This window comes from Mastigoproctus giganteus, chromosome 12 (assembly GCF_048544385.1).
Source record: "Mastigoproctus giganteus isolate SK-2022 chromosome 12, ASM4854438v1, whole genome shotgun sequence".
Lineage (NCBI taxonomy): Eukaryota > Metazoa > Arthropoda > Arachnida > Uropygi > Thelyphonidae > Mastigoproctus > Mastigoproctus giganteus.
In genome coordinates, this window is record NC_143586.1 from 91423325 (window position 1) to 91443969 (window position 20645).

General features: G+C 38.9%; 1 protein-coding gene across 4 annotated transcripts in view; it reads right to left on the minus strand.

The window, feature by feature from the left end:
* Nox (NADPH oxidase) overlaps positions 1-20645 on the minus strand; it is an 85209-nt gene that overhangs the window by 52646 nt on the left and 11918 nt on the right. For 2 of the 4 annotated variants that reach the window (XM_090386972.1, XM_090386970.1), the window contains exon 2: positions 6787-6877. In XM_090386972.1, the coding sequence (XP_090243098.1) occupies positions 6787-6818 (32 nt within the window). In that variant the 5' untranslated portion in view covers positions 6819-6877. Of the gene's footprint in view, positions 1-6786; positions 6878-6976; positions 7128-8018; positions 8087-20645 lie in introns of those variants that run through there. The other 2 variants (XM_090386971.1, XM_090386969.1) reach the window with 2 other exon arrangements.

Here is a 20645-nt window from a genome sequence, read left to right on the forward strand (position 1 = left end):
TTAAAAGAACTCATGCAAATTCGAATAACTGAGTAGATAATGCTAGACACGAAATTAACATTCTCAATTCTTTGACGTTTCGTAATTTGACACAAAGTATTGAAAATGATCATCATCGTCATCGCAGTATCAATGACAACGACCACGCATTTTCGAAAATGTTGAGTGGTGTTGGATACGTTGCTTTTCAATTCCTCAACAATGCAGATTATTGTTGTATGCACTTTATTTGATGGTGCTCCACAAAAGTGGAGACGAATTGACCAGCGTGGTGTCCAGATCCCTTTTGAACTTACAATCTTCGATCAAGACGGATAGTTTCCCAATAAATGAGCATGAAGTGTTACTTGCGTTATCTTGCTGAAATCACACTTGAACAATCTCATCCTCAAGTGAAGTGTCCCAAAAAATTCGTGGACTATGTCAATGCACCGTTGAGGGTTTCTCTGAAAGAGATGGGCTCAACAATCTTACAGCGGTAAATTGCATACTACATATTTTCATAGACTCAGTTGAAATGATTACCTGTACCAAACATTTGGTACTTGATACTACTTTAATCAACAGAAAAAAAAAAAAATTCTTAAATGGAATTCAGCTTTTTAAAAATTCTAAAGAATCGGACGCGACCTACGAAAGCGAAACATGCGATTCACAGAAAAAAACTCTTCATTAAAATGGAAAACACGGTTAGTTGTCCACCTAAAAATGAACTTCCAAGAAACTGCTAACATCGTAACCTCGTTTGAATATTCCGTGCTCACTCGGTACGAAGTGGGCGACCCACATTGAGATTAGTTGCATAATCTTTTGTGGCATTGTCCCCTAAGGTTTGCTTCCTTTTTGCATTCTAAAGAAGTCTCGTGTTTGAACTAGCGATGTAGAGCAAGTCTCAGTTTTCAAAGAGAGGAATCCGAATGATAACGGAATTCGGTTGTACTCTTATTAATCGACTTCAATGTCATGTTAATCGTAGTTATCGGTTGTACTCTTATTAACGAAATAAGCGTGTAGGAAAATGTATTCGCATAGTTAAAAAAAAGGTCGAGTTACTGTAGGATTTCGTTCATTAATTCGATCTGGAATTTTAATTCTGTATCATAAAAATCTGAAAATCTCAAGCGCAGATTTCGGAAATGTAATCATCTCTACACTTCGGAATTTTGATAAATTTCGGAATTTTCGTGTTTGTAGATAAAAATGTATGAAAACGCTAGTCTGTCTAGTACATCTCCACTGTCAAGAGCACTGCAAAGAAAGGCGCACTATAGTCAATGTAGCTTAAGCGCCATTAAACACACACACACTGCAAAGAATCTGAAGCGGAACTGTTCTTATGATTTAGTTACATAGATGGAAATGTACCCTCTTTGCACTCTCCCACAAGGGGAATCCAGAACCTTAATCTTGTTTATTAAAGACGGATTTCACTACTAAATATAATGTATTTCGCTTCACTACTGACCACAATCCGCCAACTACATAATTGTTGGGCACACAGCTTGTGTAGTCGAGACTGATCTCGACTACACAAGCTGTGTGCCCAACACGGAACATTTTATTTGCCTTTAGATATGTCTTTTGTAAACAAAAGCAAATTATTTCATATTTTTGCAAGAACCTTGATGTACTCAGCGTTTCGCCGGTATCCACTGTAGTTGTTTCTCTCAGCCTTCGTTGGAGCTTTTTTGGGGAAATATGGACTCTGTTCTATGTTTGTTACCTCCTCTGGAAAGAGTTCCAAGAGTGAATCGTCTGGTACCCCCTTTGCCTCTACGCCCATATTTTCTTTTGTTTCACGTGGTAGTTGAAGTTTTTTTGGCTCTTCACTACCACTTTGTTTTATAAGCGGCGGAGCATTAGGAGATACAAATATTGGAGTGACAGTTGATTAGTCCTTCTGTGTGGGTTTTTGTGAACTTAGTAAGTAGCGTGCGATCGAATAAATGTCTCTTTAAGTAGGCCAGTCGTTTCGGTTTGAGTTCGGGTGGACGACTTCCCTACTACCTTCTGAGAGTAGGAAGGTTCGTTGGCGTTTACTGGTTTCATCACTTTTCTTGCTTCTTAATATGTACAGCTCTGCCTTGAGTCTATTTCATTTTCTTCCAAACTGTAGCATGGTCGTGAGTATTCAGGATGATTTCCTCAGCAGTTAAATTTCAAGTGGGTTTTTTATTTTTATTTTTTAGCTGAACATGCTATTTCGTGATCCTTTTACAGCACACCGAGCGCATGCAAGGGTACCACTACAGGCTATTTTTGTTAAGTCCATATTTTTGTCTGGAACTTAAAATGCCTTAAGATTTGGAACATATGGACTCATTGGGCAGTTAAGATAGCCAGCTTTGATTTTACTGGGAGAAACCAGAAGTGACAAACATTCAGCTGTTCTGAATGGCTGTCACTTCTGGTTTCTACGAGGAAATCGCTTGATCAAAGCAAAGCAGTTTGACTAAGTTACTTTACCTAGGTCATTGAGTTTTTATAACAGGGACCGTGTTGAAGCACCAGAAGAAAAGTACTAATTATCAGGACTCATAGTATTAATTTTGTTCAGTGAGCGGATTCAAACACCGCGGAGCCTAAATGAGATGCCCGCTACCTGGTAAGCAATAAATTCGCTCGAGAGTGGGACGCCAGTGCTACCCAAAAATATATTCCCGCATTGCTTCCAGCCCAAATCCTGCCCCTCAGACCATGCGGACAGAGGAGTGGCGTTGACGCGGTTGATCCTTGTAGTCGAACCCACTAGCCGATCGATCCTGGGCGGGCCATTCCAGGACCACCCGTCTTGTAGAAGCAGGAGCCAAAGTGGTTTGAAGCTGGGTCCCTCAACCACCAGGATCACCTTCCCAAGTTTCCAAGGGTCACAGCGCATGACAAACACTCCATATTCCTATGATGTTAGAGTGGAACCTAGACTGTGGGCGTTGGATTCCAGTGATGCAAACTGGAGAGTCAGCAGCGTCATTGGGAAGTCCCTCGCCTCATGCAGGTGCCGATATGAAGTGGTTTAGATGGGACGTCGGACTACCCGGCTCCACTCTGTTATTTCAAATATATTTAATTACCACCTGTGACTCATACATTCTATACTTACATAGTCTCTAAAATCAGTAGTAATAAATAATATTAGTAACTGTCTCTCTTCGCCCTGTTTAAAATTCTTTTCTGCTAACAAGTAGCATTCACAAAACTGAAGAAGCAGAATTTGGGGACGTGTTCGATTTTATGCCACCATGTCTGGCCAACGTGGCGTAAGATCTAGTAGAAACTTTTCTATATGGATATTTTACTGTGATACTACTACGTATAAGAGGATAGTAGACGAGAATAGTTATAAATGGCAGCGGCTCTTCGTGGACTGATATAAAGATTGAACCCCCATATGTATCTGTGTTAGGGTTTTATTTATTATTATGATATTAATAGTATTAATTAGTAGACATTAAGTTTCATGATATACGTTTGCTGATGATATAAAGATCATCAGTGACAACAATCCGTGTTCGCTTACAGCTCGATTTAGATGAATCAAGCGGAACGGTTGAAAAAAAAAGTGCTGGTGAAGTTTAACACCGGAAAATGAAAGCTCTCTCATCTGGACTGCAGTAATCTTAAAGTAACGTCCACTTGGGTAGGAACTTGAATTAGTATAGTTGATTATGAGAAGTAGTTGGGAGTAATTGAACATTGTGGTAGGAAGTTTACTCAACAGTTACACAGGCTGCTAGGACACACCATAGCGTTCTGTTAATGATATACCCACATGAACTTTGGTAGCAGACGCAAAATGGCGCTTATTCCATTTACATGTAGCAGTGGTTAGCCAATGTCTTGTACACTGCTTAATGCCTTGGAAATCCCAAATTCAGGAATAATGTTGCCTGTTAAAGAAGGGTAAAGGCTTGGTCTGGTTTGTGTGTGTATGTGCGCGCGCGTATAATACTTGAATATTTTAAGTGGTGTAAACAAGTCCAATTTTAATAAACTAAAATTAAATTCTTAAAAGAAGCACTTCTTACAGTGTATAGGGCTCAGTGAGATGACTGAAATGGTATAACAATTCTTCCACAAAGTGGGGAGGTGGCAACAGCCCTCAGCAAAATGGAATATGAAAGATGCCCGTGTCCAATGCGGAAGCGGGCAAGAGCAACTTCCTCTCGATGTTGCTGAGCAGACTACACTGCCAGAGTGCGATTATAGGTTTAATCTAATACAACAACTTCTTTGTGACCTGTCCATGCCATAACTGTTGCCCTTGGGAAAGGCATCTATTAAGTAATATCTACATGGAGTCTGTATAGGGGACTAACAGTCTATGATTGTTCCGTGGTTGACAGATCTCAACGCAACATCCGCCAGATCATTAGCCCTGGTCCCAATGAGTCTTGGGATCCAGCAGAAACGGGCATTAATGTAGATGAGAATTATATCGCATCATTAAAAAAATATCTGTAATGCGCTGAAATGCTCTTGTATATTGAAAGTGTATCCATTTAGTAGTAGTAGTAATAGCAAATGATTCAAGAAAGAAACATAGCATCAGCCAAAAAAAAAAAAAAAAACTAGCACAGTTCACCCATCCGTTCCATCCAAGAATCTGTCTAGGTCTTTCTTGAATTATTCAAACCATTCACTTTCACAACAACAGATGGAAGCCCGTTCAAACAGTCAACCACCCGCTGGCTGAAGAAAACTTCTTCTCATCTATCCTGCAACCATTCTTCTTCAACTTGAATTTATGCCCCCTCATAAGTGTTTAGTCCCAGCAAGTAGAAGAATGCCATTAACATTTAGCTTACTTAATCCACTCACGGTTTTAAACACTTCAGATCTCTCCGCAGTCTAGAGATGCTGCAATCTGCAGCCTTTTTAGGTAACCTAGGCTTTGGATCTTAGCGATGCTAAACTGTAGATTAGCAGCATCACCGGAGGTCCCCTCGCCACGTACCCACGTGCAGGGGAAGAAGGATACAAAAACAAGGGGCGAAAAGCTTGGTTAAAAGGTACAAAGGCATTCTTATCAAGAGAAACTGCAAATTTGTAAGTTACAGTGTTTAGAAATCAGACAATCTGCTGTCAGCCTGGTCGACTTGTTTAAGGTTTCAAAAGGGGAGAGTAAAATAAATGGACATCTTTGTTTTTAGACACAAGTTTAAATTGAGATGGGCCAAGTGTAGAATACATGTTCGAAATCTTTCCTTTATTCAAATAATGGTTGTTGGAATAAACTCCTACTTGTTTTTTGAGGTTAGAAGTTCATTAAAGATGACCAGAAAAATATTTGAAAGAAATGGGTAACTAACGGCTGCCATAGCCGAATGGCCATACGCGATGATACATTTGTACACAGTGTTTAACCATGACAGCGAGTTGACCATGCATCAAGGCCGCATGACTTTAAATCGGTGTTCTTGTATTCTGTCTTGTGATGAACTCCTTTGACTTTGTGGTCGTTCTGGAGTATAATCAGAAAAAATTATTTTCTGACCAACGGCTCCTCTACTTTCACGCATTACTTCTCGCAAGGCTAATTTAAACAAATTTACTGTATAGTATCTCAAAATATTTTGCTTAATGAAATAGTCTAGCCTTAGAATCTATATTCTACTAATAATTATCGCCGTTTCCTCTGAGTATGACAATGAAATTGGAAGCATTTAGCACAGGAAAATTCCAGTAAACTTGTTTTATTTACCACATGGTATCAGGCTAGTCTGCATACTTTTCCTAGAATGGCTTCATGCTCAACACAGCCTTATCTTTGTTTTATTCTCTTAAGCTTTACCGGAGAAAGTCTTCTCACCTACATTTGGGATGGGATGGGAAGGGGAGGGTGAACATCTGCAAACAACTCGGCGCACCTGCATCCATCTGAGTCCGCACTAAGAAACTGGTTTCGTCCGTAGCGAACCACATTGGAAGCCGTAAACTAAGTTGTCGACACGTGTACCAACCCATAACCTCAAGTAATACTTCTCGCAACTAGACTTGGTGGAGGAGGAATTTTCAAAACATGGCGCTTAAACTTTCGCTGCTGTCACAGCGCGATTTGTTAAATGATAGCACGTGTGTTGGAATAGTCCAAGTACGAATAACACTAATTTTAAACCTCTTCAGTGTTGAAACCTCTATTCCCCTACAGGTCGGCTCCTTTTTGTAGTAAAAATATATATAAATAAATAAAATACTACTAATAAATAAAGCTAATTCAAAAATGTATACATCGATAAATATGCAGTATAAAACCAGCAGTATTTGGAAAAAAGCAAGGAGATATTTGAAAGAAAAATTACTTCAATAAACTGAGTACAATGAAAAGTTTACTCAAATTGTATTTAAAAAAAGAAACAAGGAGCACATCAAAACAATAGCGTCAAGTTTTCATGATGACCAGATTTGCATCGTCCCACTGAAGTCCATCGTGGTTCAACTGCTTTACAGGCGTAATTCGTAAAAGGGATTCATTCAAGACAAGATTGCCAATCTGTTAAAGAACAGTATGATTGACGCGCTTTCAACACGACACTAAAATAGATACGTTGAATGGGAAAGTCAACTTCCTTCAAGATCAAGGAAACTTAACTGCTAAATCTCTGCTTCACGGACTTTCACCAGCACAAGTTATGCTATATTTATTTAGCTTCTGTCGTTTTAATCCTACATCGTACGCTGTTATTAGCTTTGCTGTTGACACGATGCTATCAATAAAATAAATTAAAAACAATTTGGAATCTGTAAAAATTATGAAAACAAAGAACAAAATAAAAACAAAATACTTACTCCGTTCTTTCTAAAGTGGCAATAAACTCCATGTTGGCACATCCAAATCAACCACACGATTCACTGTATCCTTATGGTGGAACCACTAGTCCTGTTGACAGAGGAAACCAAATATTAAAATCTAACATTATGAACGTACAAATGTCAGCATATCCGGGTGGGCAGTGAGAAGAAAAGAAAACAATCTCACCTCCGATTTATCTAAATAATCACACACTACGCTAGACTAACAGTGGTCTTTTCACACAACCATTCATTTCTTTTGCAGCAAAAGTCGGTTATATCCTAAGCAAAGAAGCACACCTGACGCCAAGAGCACATCACAATGTGGTGTGCTAGTCTGGGCTCAAAGTGGGTGAAAGACTCGAACTTGCCAAGGTTACACACTGTGGTCAGACAAGGTGTGCGTTTGACAGGAAAGAGAATGACGTCACAACTAAGGACCTGGATGTGTCAAGGCCGTATTTAAGTATGGTGACTTTCTTTGGTAGTGGCATCTTGCCTTAAGGGACGGAACACCTGACTACCAACAACGTACTTACAGCAAAAAACTAATTATAGCAACAAAAGCATTAGTGGTCTTAGTAACAGATAGCTGCGTACTTGAACTTCAACCCACTGGAATTGCACTCCTGTTTCAAGTCTAAACTGAAATAATCCCACAGTTTAGTCTTGTGCCTCCAAATCTGTTTTGATATGGTCTTCATCTGCCGATAGTGGTTGCATCTCTGGGAAGTGGAAACGGGAGTATTTTTATATTTGGTATCTCTTTATCGACTGATTATTAAACACCGTGCTTTTTTTGCTAAGCATGCCAATTTTGGTTCCCATTAAAATGTTTACTGCTGCCACGAATTCCAGGAGTTGGTTACTTAGATCACCTGGCATGTTTGACTTTTATCACACGTTGTATATCAGAGAGATAATCACACAGACTTCCATTATGGTAAAATACAGGCTGGCTGTACCAATTACATCTAATTATAAATTAGCCAGTCTCATTGTTTTCTCGTGATTATTGCAAGAGACTAATTCTTAGAAATAAATTATAGGGAATGTCTAACTTTAATAAGGGAACACGGAACCGGTTTCTGAAGTATTACTTTTGTACTTCAACCACAATAGGGTTATTATCATTTAGTTATACACTATGACAAATCTGATTACACTTAGAGTAAAATGTTTTTAAGGGACAATCATTTGATACAGTAAGACAATAATGAAATACCTACTGTTTCAAGCACTTGCCAAGTCGGACTTCATTCCCTGTAAAATCCTTAGAATTAAGACATCCGGCATGTGAATTGCTAATATCCTTCTGGCATTTATGCTGTCCCGGAGATTAAGATGTTTCAACTGTTATGTCTTATAAGTGGAAATAAATAGAAATTAACTGCGGTAGCATGTACAGAAAGCAAATTACCCCACATTTCATAAATGTCAAATGTTTCCAAACAAGTTTCAGGTAACAGGTTTCCTATTTCGTATAGGAATTCTTTGGTTATTTTTGATGTCCGAGAATCCAGGTATAATACATTTGACTCGTTACTAGATACATGTATAATGGTCTCAGTGCTAAACCACAAATATTATCTCAGATTATTTTAAAATAATAGTAATATGTTGCACAAATTAAACAGTTCATCAATATGTGCGTTGTCTGGACGTTACATGTCAATCCCAAAAGTAGCAGAATAACCTTGGAAACAACAAGCAGGTGTCGGAAAAATGTTCTTTTATGATGAAATTGGGAATAAGTTGTTCATAAGAAGAACAACGTCCAACTAAGGACAGTGGCATAGCAAAAATGTGTCTTCCTTTCTCGGAAGAAGCAGATATGGCATTAAAGAGTGATTTTATGAACTGGAGAATTAAAAGTGATTGCTAGTTTTTTGGAAGTTGGGAGTAGGATAAATATCATTTTAAAGTGAAACTGTTTCCAACTTTTTAGATATGATTTTTCATATCTAAAAATTTCATCCATTATAACACCAGATCCTCCGTTTCCAATGAATCATGAATAAAAAAACTAATGGGAAAAAGTTTCAGAGAAATAAAAGCAGACGATACCATTTAAACAGTGATGTTTAAATATCTGTTTCTCCTAGACTCTCCTGTTTGACTTTTTTTGGCTTAATCGCTTAGCCCCATTCTGTCAAATTAAATTGCTTTTCACTCCGAGATCAGCAAATCATTTGGCACCAACGTCCCTAACTCCAGCTGGTTTCAAGTTGTGCAAGCCAACTGTTCGGAAAGTGAAGGCGTTTTCTATTACTAACTGTTGTTAACAACAGTTAAGAAGTGGATAAAATTCACAATAACATTGACAAATAACTATATACGATACATAAACTCCTGTTATGTCTATAATAAAACACGCCTGTGTGCTCTGGATTCATAATTTATTTATCTTATTTTTGTTACACAGAGCATTAAAATTATAAATGAATTAGCTTTCGGCTGGGTGGCAGCCTTCATCAGATTAAAATACTTTGAATGGCAGTTAGAATAGAGATGCACTGCCAGGATGGTACGTAAGACACGTGGTTAATTGTTTGTTGATGTTTGTGGCTGTGACGTATGGTGGTGACGTGGCCAGCGTTTGTCTATGGACAGATTTCTGCTTCTGTGATGGGGTTAAGTTGACAACCACTGTTCCTGTTCAACGAGGTATCCGAGCATTTTATACTTAACGATTCCAACCAGGTGCGCCTTAAGTAATGGTGGGACTTGTCTACAACCACGACATCGCGGTGTGGGTCGATGTCGTGGTGGGTTGTCCAGACATGCTCGGCAATAGCTGAGTGTTCTACATCCGCCAAACGGATCGCCCTTTTATGTTCTGAGAGGCGTTTCTCGAGACGACGACCAGTCTCTCCAAAGTAGCAGCTCGTGCAGTCACGGCAAGAGATGCGATAGACCACACCACTCTGTAGAAGGGTAGGGACAGGTGTTTTTATGTTGGAAAGGAGAGAACGCAGTTTCTTGCCTGGGAGTTGGATGCACTTCACCCCATGCGATCTTAGGATTCTACCGATCTGCTGTGACAGGTTGGGGTAGTATGGGATGAATGCCCTCGTGGAAGACTCGTCACTGTTGGTGTTGCTGTTGGTCGTCACGTTGTCGCGTGCTTGTAGATCACATCTGTTAAGGACATCGATGGGGTAGCCACACCTCGTAAGGTCTACTTTGACTCTGGTGATCTCTTTGCGCCTTTCATCTGCAGAGCTGGAGTGTGTCCAGGCGCGAGTTAGCAAGGTTCGGGCGGTTGAGAGGAGGTGGCCCCGTGTGTGTGCTGACTGGAAGTTGGTAAATTGGCCAGCACACATAGGCTTACGATAAACCGTTGTCTTCAAGCATGTGTCTTCGCGCCGGACAAGTAACCGCCCGAACCTTGCTAACTCGCGCCTGGACACACTCCAGCTCTGCAGATGAAAGGCGCAAAGAGATCACCAGAGTCAAAGTAGACCTTACGAGGTGTGGCTACCCCCATCGATGTCCTTAACAGATGTGATCTACAAGCACGCGACAACGTGACGACCAACAGCAACACCAACAGTGACGAGTCTTCCACGAGGGCATTCATCCCATACTACCCCAACCTGTCACAGCAGATCGGTAGAATCCTAAGATCGCATGGGGTGAAGTGCATCCAACTCCCAGGCAAGAAACTGCGTTCTCTCCTTTCCAACATAAAAACACCTGTCCCTACCCTTCTACAGAGTGGTGTGGTCTATCGCATCTCTTGCCGTGACTGCACGAGCTGCTACTTTGGAGAGACTGGTCGTCGTCTCGAGAAACGCCTCTCAGAACATAAAAGGGCGATCCGTTTGGCGGATGTAGAACACTCAGCTATTGCCGAGCATGTCTGGACAACCCACCACGACATCGACCCACACCGCGATGTCGTGGTTGTAGACAAGTCCCACCATTACTTAAGGCGCACCTGGTTGGAATCGTTAAGTATAAAATGCTCGGATACCTCGTTGAACAGGAACAGTGGTTGTCAACTTAACCCCATCACAGAAGCAGTAATTCTGTCCATAGACAAACGCTGGCCACGTCACCACCATACGTCACAGCCACAAACATCAACAAACAATTAACCACGTGTCTTACGTACCATCCTGGCAGTGCATCTCTATTCTAACTGCCATTCAAAGTATTTTAATCTGATGAAGGCTGCCACCCAGCCGAAAGCTAATTCATTTATCATAATTTTAATGCTCTGTGTAACAAAAATAAGATAAATAAATCCTGTTATGTCTGAAACATAATAAAAACTCAAACTTAATAGAAACTGAAGTTTGAAATCAAAAATTGGTTTAAAAAATAAAAACTAATTATTTTTCAATTATAAGACAGATATTTAAAAATATTTACAAACACATTAGATTAATATAAAAGAAATTAGATTGTTACTGCGATGACAAAGACTAGAGATGAATTGAATGAACTAAATGAAATAAAATAAACTAAATGAAATGAAATAGTTCAAACGACCATGCAGAGTGTTAGACGAAGAGAGCAATTTCATCCTGACTGTTTCATTTCTGCAGTGAAGCATTCCGCATCTTAAATGATATGGGGCAGTATTTTATATAAAGGAGTTCGTCGTCTTGAATTCGGGGAAGGTACAGCGATGATATGCTTTTTTTCCGAGCATTTAATGTTAAGGTTACCGTTTATCCAACAATGCTAATTTAGATCCAAAATTTCCATTGCATGAATATACAGATATTCACACAGTCGAACAACATGCAGCAGCATACAATTTTTTCCCCCATTATTATTTCCAACAGTTCTGCATTGTCATGGAATATTTCACTCAACTTATACCTTGCTTTTGCGTTGTATCCAATCAGCCTCAGAAATCGTTTACCGATTTAAACCATTATGAAACCTAAACCTCTAGGCTATTAACTATCATACAAATTTGTCAATTGTCTAGAAAGTTGCTACACGAAGTTAATGAAAGGATATAGTGTTAATGGCTTTAGGCTTATGCTACATCCCTTGACACTTTGCAGCTGGACATGGCAGGATGCCGAGCTGTAATTCCCCTGTTATTTTCAGAAGATGAATTGAATGAACTCCTCTTCCTACATACTTATTTGGGGAAGAGGATGTTAAAACCTGTAAGGAGTTCCTTTAGACTCCTCTTCCCTCCAAGGTATATCTCTCTCGTAGAAAACAAGCAGTCTGTCAATTTCCTGCTTTTCCCACGACCCAGTAGCATCTTCCAAACTTCCTTGGATATCCTCCGAGTAGTTCTAGAGGGTGTTTCAAAAGTGATGGTCAATAATTTAAAGGTGAACTGTACAGACAACAATATGCAAAAAAAGCCTAGTAAACATGGGTCCTTCAGTGAATCATTTTCGAGATATCGCACATTTCTAGTTGGGATCCACAACTGACAAGGTGAACTGTACAGAGTTGGGATCTACCAGTGACTTGTTTGTTTAGGTTATGCTCATTCTCTCCCTTTCCCCTCTCTCTCAATGCCCTGAGAAGTAGCAGGCATAATAGTACTTGTGAAAGGACAGTCAACATGAAGAGGTTACAGCAACGAAGAGTACTTAAATCCTATGGATTTCTGTATCTGGGGTCATGTAAAAAGCTTGGTATACACTTCTGACATTAACACAGTTGAGGAATTGCGCATCGGGTTGAAGGGGCCTTTCAGCAAATTAGAAATGACCCAGGAATGTCTGAGAGGATTCACAATTCAATGCAGAGAAGATTACAAAGCTGCGTACGGATGCAAGGACAGCATTTTGAACACTTTTTGTAACATCTGTAAAATCCGGTGGTGTTGAAACCAAAAATTAAAACTGTATTATCTTATGTTTAATAAAACCACCCTTAGCAAAGGATTCACAGCTTTTTGCGAAATTAGTGCTCCCATAGTCAGTGGCGGATCTTAACAGAAAATGTGCATTATCTCGAAAACGGTTCATTTGCGGCCCGGTGTTCATTGGGACTTTGCTTATTTTAGTTTGTACTTTTCACAATTAAATTATTGACCATTTTTGAAACACCCTGTATTTCTTATTTGCAGAACATTCTGTACGTTCCTTTTTCTCTGCAGCCAAATGAACACCTTTAACTTTCACGTGACTGACAGAATTATGATAAACTTCAATTTCTTTTTTAACCAAGAATATCAGAGTAGGCCATTCCCTAACTAATCAAGGATTCCGATTAAAAGTTAACTCTTGTGTTCAGCGTCGATACAATGGTGATGTTGTATCGATGCTGAATTAAACCTTCAGTATTGGAATGAGAGAAGTATTCAATTTGTGTCCAATTCAGCTTAATTCACTTCTAACCTTTTAGCAGTCTAAAAATTATTTTCAACAGTTTTAGTTTCATGTTTTAATAACTTAAACTACGCACCGAATTCGCCCAAAGAAATGCCATAAGGCTTCTAGATCTGAATGCAAAAAATTTCACTACTTTTAACAACGCCCGATTTTTTAATTAATAAAGGTTGGTGGTGCACTTACGTAGACCCAGTCTTACAGACATTCATTCAGTAAATCGTTTCGTGCTCACTGGACTTTTATTAAAATGTATTTCAAGTGAATGCCGCGGTATAAGCAGGTACATTTTTTATGCAAAAGTGACACTCATGTATTGAATATACACGGATACCAAAAAACAACCAGAAACACAAAAACATGCAGAGGATTCTTTGCATTTTAAATCAAAGTGCTGCAAGGATTTTACTACATGAAACTTCATAAACTGGCTAAGTGTTTTAGCTCGAATGAGCATCAATTCTGAAGACAATGTAGTAAAAACTGCCAATATCCTCAATCGGTTTCATTAGGCAAACCCGCAAGTTTATGAAAAATAAAATAAATATGATCGAACTTAGCAAAACTCAATTTGCGAAGCTGCTAGTTTAAATAAAAATCCAAGTAGTACTACTGTACTTCAGTGACAGCTTCAGACTACCAAAAACTAGTAGGTTCTTTTTTAATCGAGTGCCACTTGAAACATTAAGAAAGCAATAAAGTCTTCATTAAAATTAAGTGCCTACTTCTTGAATACTTACTACAACCTTCAGAGTTCTAAACCCACAGCCATTCAGCAATAAAACATTTCAGGAGATTTTTAATGCTCTATTATTTGATTTTAAAGGTCCTCTGCAAACGTAACCAAATAAATTACTGCTAATTGACCACTGTATACGATGAACAGACCAACAATTGCATTTTGAAGTGACCATTTTTGTATGAAAATGGCACAAAATGGATTTCTTTTTAACCTACTAATTTGTTAAGTTACTTTAATGAGAAAAGTCTTCCTAACGATTGCCAACACACCTGGGAGAAAAAAACTGTTGTGGTGGTATGCCGATAGACATTTGGCAAGGTAACAAAGTGCAAAACTGATTTCAGAACTAATTCTGAAAACTTACTTTCGGCTCTTTAGTTTAAGCACCGAGACGACTAAATCAAAATATCAACAAATCGCATCTTTAAAAAAAAAAAAAGATTGTTTTCTATGCTGGGTTTGCCTATATGACGGGATGAAAAATCATGCAGCCTTATTACGAGACGAACTAACTCCGCTACGGCGTGAAGACCTCTAAAAATTAAAATTATTTTTCCTATTCTGCTATTCTATAGAATAAAAAGATTGCGAAGCTTTATCAAAATGTACCAGGATTGTATTTAAAAAACAAAGTCACTTATCGGGTATTCTATGCTGTGATCACCGAATTAGTTCCCTTGAGTCTTGATACAGAGTCCAGTGCTTCTAATTCAATTATAATAATTCCTAGAGTTCTTTTTTTTTAACCCACTTCATTAGGTCTTGCGATTTCTCTGGGATATCTCTGAAATATCAGATTTCCTCCGTTTGAGCGCCAAACTTTAGTTGTGCTATAAGAAATCACAGGGAAGTAGATTTGTAGATGTAAGCAGTAACCAACAATCTCCACCATTCCATTTTTCGTAACACCTCTTCCAGTACTCGCTATAGAACTTCTTCGTAAAAATATTGAGAGCAGAGAAAATTAGTGGCGCATCATACCACAGACATTAAAAACACATGATCAACTTTCTTTTCATATTTCAGCTGATCTGCTTACGGCAGTCTTAAAGAACGACATCTGCCTAAAGCGTAATTAGGTAACCCTGGGGTCCGCAACAACACAAATTTGCCCTGCGGCAATAAGGCTGTGGTCCCTCAATTCCAGATTGCGCGTTCCATGAATTTTTCTTATTCCAAAAGAATTTTCCAAATTCCAAGCGTCGGGATTTCATCAATGTAGTAACCGCAGGCAGAGGTGAAGGTGATTCTTGCACAACTTCTATTAGAATAAGAAGCGACCTGGAGCGAGGGGTGTTGGGGGTTTCAGGGACGGATGGCAGTCATCCTGGAATAGTTGGGTATATGGGATGTGTTAGGGTAACAAGGAATAGGCATAGGAGCATGTATGCTTGCATGTATACCAATGCTAGAAGTATAGTAAATAAATTTGATGAATTTGAAGTGTTGGTCAAGACATCAAAGTCGGATATTGTTGGGATAGCAGAGACGTGGTGTCACAAAGATATAAGGAATGCAGAACTGGAATTTGGGGAGTACAATGTGTACAGAAAGGATAGACAGGACAGAAAGGGAGGAGGTGTTATGCTGTTAATTAAGAAAAACATAAAATCAAGAGAAGTGCATCCAGTTGATATAGATGGACAGTGCACTGTTGAGTCAGTTTGGTGTGACATAAGCACTGCAAAAGCAAAAATAAGAGTAGGAGTGTGTTATAGGCCTAATGACTCCAATGAGTACAATGAACAATTGTACAGAGAAATAGAGTGGGCCAGTAAATCAGAATGTCTTATAATGGGGGATTTTAACTTCCCAGATATTGACTGGAACTTGTGGGTTGGTCACTCACACACTAGTCAGACTTTTGTGGATTTATTGGATGATTGTTTTCTGCAGCAGCATGTTCGAGAGGCAACCAGAGAAAGTAATACTCTTGATCTGGTTATCAGCAGTGATCATTCGTGTATTAAGAATTTGCAGATAAAGGAACCACTAGGTGGCAGTGATCACAGTGTGCTGAAGTGGGATTTACTCAAAGAGGTAACTACCGTCAGGGGTAAAGGAAAGGGTTTTTGCTTCCGTAAAGGGGAGTACAGTGGTCTCAGACAGTTTTTAAATTCTGTACAGTGGGATCGACTGACGATGTTCCAAACAGTAAATTCTAAGTGGGAAGCATTCAAGGAATTAATCGTGGAAGCTACTAGACTTTTCATACCGATGAAGAAATATTGTTCAAGGTTTAGGCCTAAATGGTTATCAAATGAACTAATGAGACTCGTGACAGAGAAGAAAATGCATGGGATGCATATAAATTATCAGGCGACGCAGAAGCCTGTAGCAGATATAAGCTAGTCTGTAATCAGGTCACAAAGGAGGTTCGGCAGGCAAAGGCGGATTACGAGAAATCTTTGGCAAAAGATGCTAAGAAAAACAGCAAGGATTTCTTTACTTATATAAACTCTAAAAGGAAGGGGCTGAATATGATTGGTCCACTTGACATCGATGGTTCGACTGTTGATGATCCTGCTCAGATAGCAAACAAACTGAATGAGTATTTTGCATCTACATTCACACGTGAGGAATCATTACAGTTTGAAAATGGAAGAAGGTTATCAAATTGTAGCAGTGTGCTTAATGATTTTGTAATAACTGAGAGCAAAGTGGAGGAGAAATTGTTGAAGTTAAACATAAGAAAGGCACCTGGGGCGGATGGGATCTATCCAGTTATATTAAAGGAGGCGGCAAAGCAACTAAGCAAACCCTTAGCCATAATTATGAGAGCATCCTTGGATTCAGGGGAGGTTCCCACGGACTGGAGATGTGCAAATGTATCCCCAATTCACAAAGGAGGTTCGAAGGGTGACACGAATAATTACAGACCAGTTAGTTTAACTTCTGTTCCGGGTAAAATAATGGAGTCACTGGTTAAAGATGCATTGCAGGATCATCTAGACAAGACTGCAGCAATAATTCAGACACAGCATGGGTTTGTTAAGGGAAAGTCTTGTCTGACAAATTTGATTGGTTATTATGATGTGGTCACAAAGGAACTGGATGCAAAAAATAATTTTGATATCATATACTTGGATTTCAGGAAAGCTTTTGACACTGTTGCGCATGGAAGACTACTGTACAAATTGGAGCAGAATGGTATTAAGGGTAAGTTGCTGCAATGGATAAAAAGATGGTTAAGTGGGAGAAGACAGAGGGTGGTAATCAATGGGTGCTGCTCTTCGTGGACTAATGTTATTAGTGGAGTCCCACAGGGTTCGGTGTTGGGGCCACTGTTGTTTTGTATATTTATCAATGATATTGATGAAGGTATATCAGGCTTAATGTCGAAGTTTGCAGATGACACGAAGGTTGGCAGGGTTGTTAATGACAGTAATGGCAGTGTGCTACTGCAACAGGATCTAGATAATTTGGGCAGATGGGCTAAGAAGTGGCAACTGAAGTTTAACCTTGACAAATGCAAAGTACTGCATATGGGTAGAAGTAACCCCAGAGAAACGTACCAACTGTGTGGTACTACACTTAAGGTGGTAGAAAATGAAAAAGACCTGGGAGTAATTGTGCAGTCAGATATGAAGTTTTCTGAGCAATGTAGACAGGCTGCTAGGGCAGGTCATGGGGTTTTGTCAATGATATATAGGAATTTTGCTAGCAGGGAAAAGGAGGTGATTGTCCCTCTGTATAAGGCAATGGTCAGGCCACGTCTTGAGTACTGCGTACAGGTCTGGAGGCCTCATTTTAGAAAGGATGTAGATTTGCTTGAGCGTGTACAGGGAAGAGCAACACGATTGGTGAGGGGAATGAAGGGATCCTCTTACCAAGAGAGGCTTAAGTTCTGCAAATTGCAGTGGCTGGAGACTAGGCACCTGCGCGGTGATCTGATTGAGGTCTATAAGGCCTTGAATGGGTTGAGCACGCTGAATTCTGATGGGATCCTCCCACTTGTTCAGAATACGAACCTACGGGGACATAAGTTCAAATTAAGAAAGGATAGATGTAGAATAGATGTGCGGAAATTTGCCTTTAGCCAGCGGGTTGTTAATTGCTGGAACAAACTTCCATCTGTCGTTGTGGAAGTTGATAGGTTAAATAAATTTAAGGAGGAACTGGACAGGCAATTGGAGGGTATGGTGTGATTTTTTTTTTTTTTTTTTTTTTTGGCTGATGCTGCATAAGCTCCTACACTGCTTTCTTTCATCAAGTGCCACTACTACTACTACTACTACTAATGTCGGTATCCATGAAAATAAACATAATATGGACTGAAGAGGATCAAAAAACAAGGCTTTCAGAAAAAGCTTTCAATAGTGATGCATCCTCTGGATTCTTATCCTCTCTAATGAGAACTACTCAAAGTAACATCATTGGCTATATAGAATTACACCGACAGGCGAAGGAGCAACTAGAACTTGGACATATAAATGAACGACGTATATTGAACGTTAGTGTCCTCCAAAATAATAGACCGACAGGCAGTTATTCAAAAAACTCACGTGATCAGTGATGATGATTATATGGATAACTGATTTCCAGCGAAAATAAATCTGCGAAATCGAGTAACAGCGCGAAATTCTGGTAATTTACAACGTGCGCTTAAAGGAGGGTTCGAATATCCAGGAATGCTTAATAGGTCAACCTTCGAAAGCAAACTATCCAGAAGAAAAATACAGCCCTTTCTTCTTTATACGGCAGTTGTGGCTGAGATAACATCATCAGAAAGTGAATTTCTCTCCTCTCATGCCTCACTATGCACAAAGTACACAGTGAGTCATGAGATGAGAGAAATTCACTTTCTACTGATGCTATCAGTGACTTCAAATCACCTACAACGCGTCCCAGTCCCTAATGAAACCACAATTAGTAGTTGCACTACTGCAGACGGACAATGGGAAAACCCGCCAGTGCAGACTGCCATCGTTATCACGATGACGTCAACCGGTTGACGAAAATTTGACCTGGAGGCAGAAAAATCAGTAGTGAAGCATATGAACCGTTAATGTCTTAACTACAAACAAGAAGCAGTTTCAAATTAACAAAATCTAAAAAGTTCGAGAGTCAACGTATTCACATACCAAAGAGTTTAGTTTTTCCAAACTCCTAAATAGAAGCACGTTAAGTGTGGTGTGGTGTGTGTGTGTGTGTGTGTGTAGTTGTTTTCGTAATAAACTTACTGCTCCTCTGGAAGCTCTAAAAATTTCAGTTTTTCTTTTGACGATCTAATAAAATATTAAGTTCAGCCCACTCCGACTCATCTTCAAGGAAACCTAACTACCAAAATATGTTCATATTTGGTTGGTCACGCTATGCAGACAAAATATATGCAAACAGTTCCAAAGGTCGCCACCAGAGACGTGTCCTCTAAGTTTCTATTAAATGTCTTTCCTTCCGTGGTCCAAAGTTGACAAACGTAACATCCGCGTTTTCAACTGATACAGCTGCCTTCAGGTCGACTGGAATATCAGTTTCTTTCACGCGCCCCAAGCCAGGAGAATAGCATGGGGTGATCTGGAGAGGCGACTGATCGAGTAGTCGATCTTATAAACTCTTCTGCCTGATGTGCCCCATATTTATAGAAATTGTTTATTTTGTAGGTGAGAGCAGCATTGAGAAATTTACCATCAACGAAATAAATACTAACAGATTTATATTTATGAAATAATAATGAACATTTAAAGAGCTTGAACTTCAATAAAGAATCGACTTACCCTTAACTAAGCATGATTTTAGCACTCGCTAGTTATTTTCCGATTAAATAAGTTGAGGTATCTGGAGAGTGCAGTGCAGAAAGAAAGCGAGAAGAATGAATGCGAATGTAAGTGTGTGAGAAAGAACACAAACCATATAAATGTTACAGTTAAGGATTTACTAACCCCTAGTCTTGCCTTGCCTAATCTACTTCATCTTAGTATTAAGCCTTGGAATATTAAGCTACTCAACAATTTCATTACTCCGCCCTGGGTGTGAGAAAGAAGATAGAAGAGTGATATATATATATATATATATATATATATATAAATAAAATATAACTTAACAGAAAATGTAAGAAAAAAAAAAAGCATCGAATCAGTAAAAATGTAAGAAAAACTATAGAACGAGAGCAGTGAGTGAATGAAGATTTTAAGCGGAAGAATTGAATGTCTCCCACCCGTCCACCCTGGAATGACTGGTGTGCAAAAGGACCATTATGTTTTCCTGCCTACCCTAGCATCTGACACCACGCTGTAGCTACTTAGCTGGCGTGTTAAGTGAGTGTGAAAATCTCATAAAAAAAAAAAAAAAAAAAGTATTCATCTGTACTCACACTCACTCACTCTCTCTCTCTCTCTCCCTCTCCAACTGCCGATTCAATATTGTAATTTAATCACACTTATTAAACAAGATTTATCAGCAGACATGTCTATCAGACAATTTTTTTATTTGACTTTTCAGAAAATTATGTTTCTTTATTTATGTTACTTCTTAGCTTGCCAGCTGCCTCTGCTGAAAGAAGATCATTTAGTAAATTACGAATAATAAAAGAAATGCTATTGGTCAAATTAGACTGTGCAATGTTGGCTATTGAGCATAAATATGCCAGTAAAATGGATTTTATTAATGATTTCGCAAATGGAAAAGCAATAAAAGTAACATTTTAACTTTTTTCATAAATGTATTAGATAGAGTATAATTTTTTTACATTTGTCAAAAATTGTATTTAATAAGTAGTATCATATTGTAATATTAATTTATGTTTGTAAAATTATAAAGAAATCGTAAATAAAATACATATGTTATCAAAATGA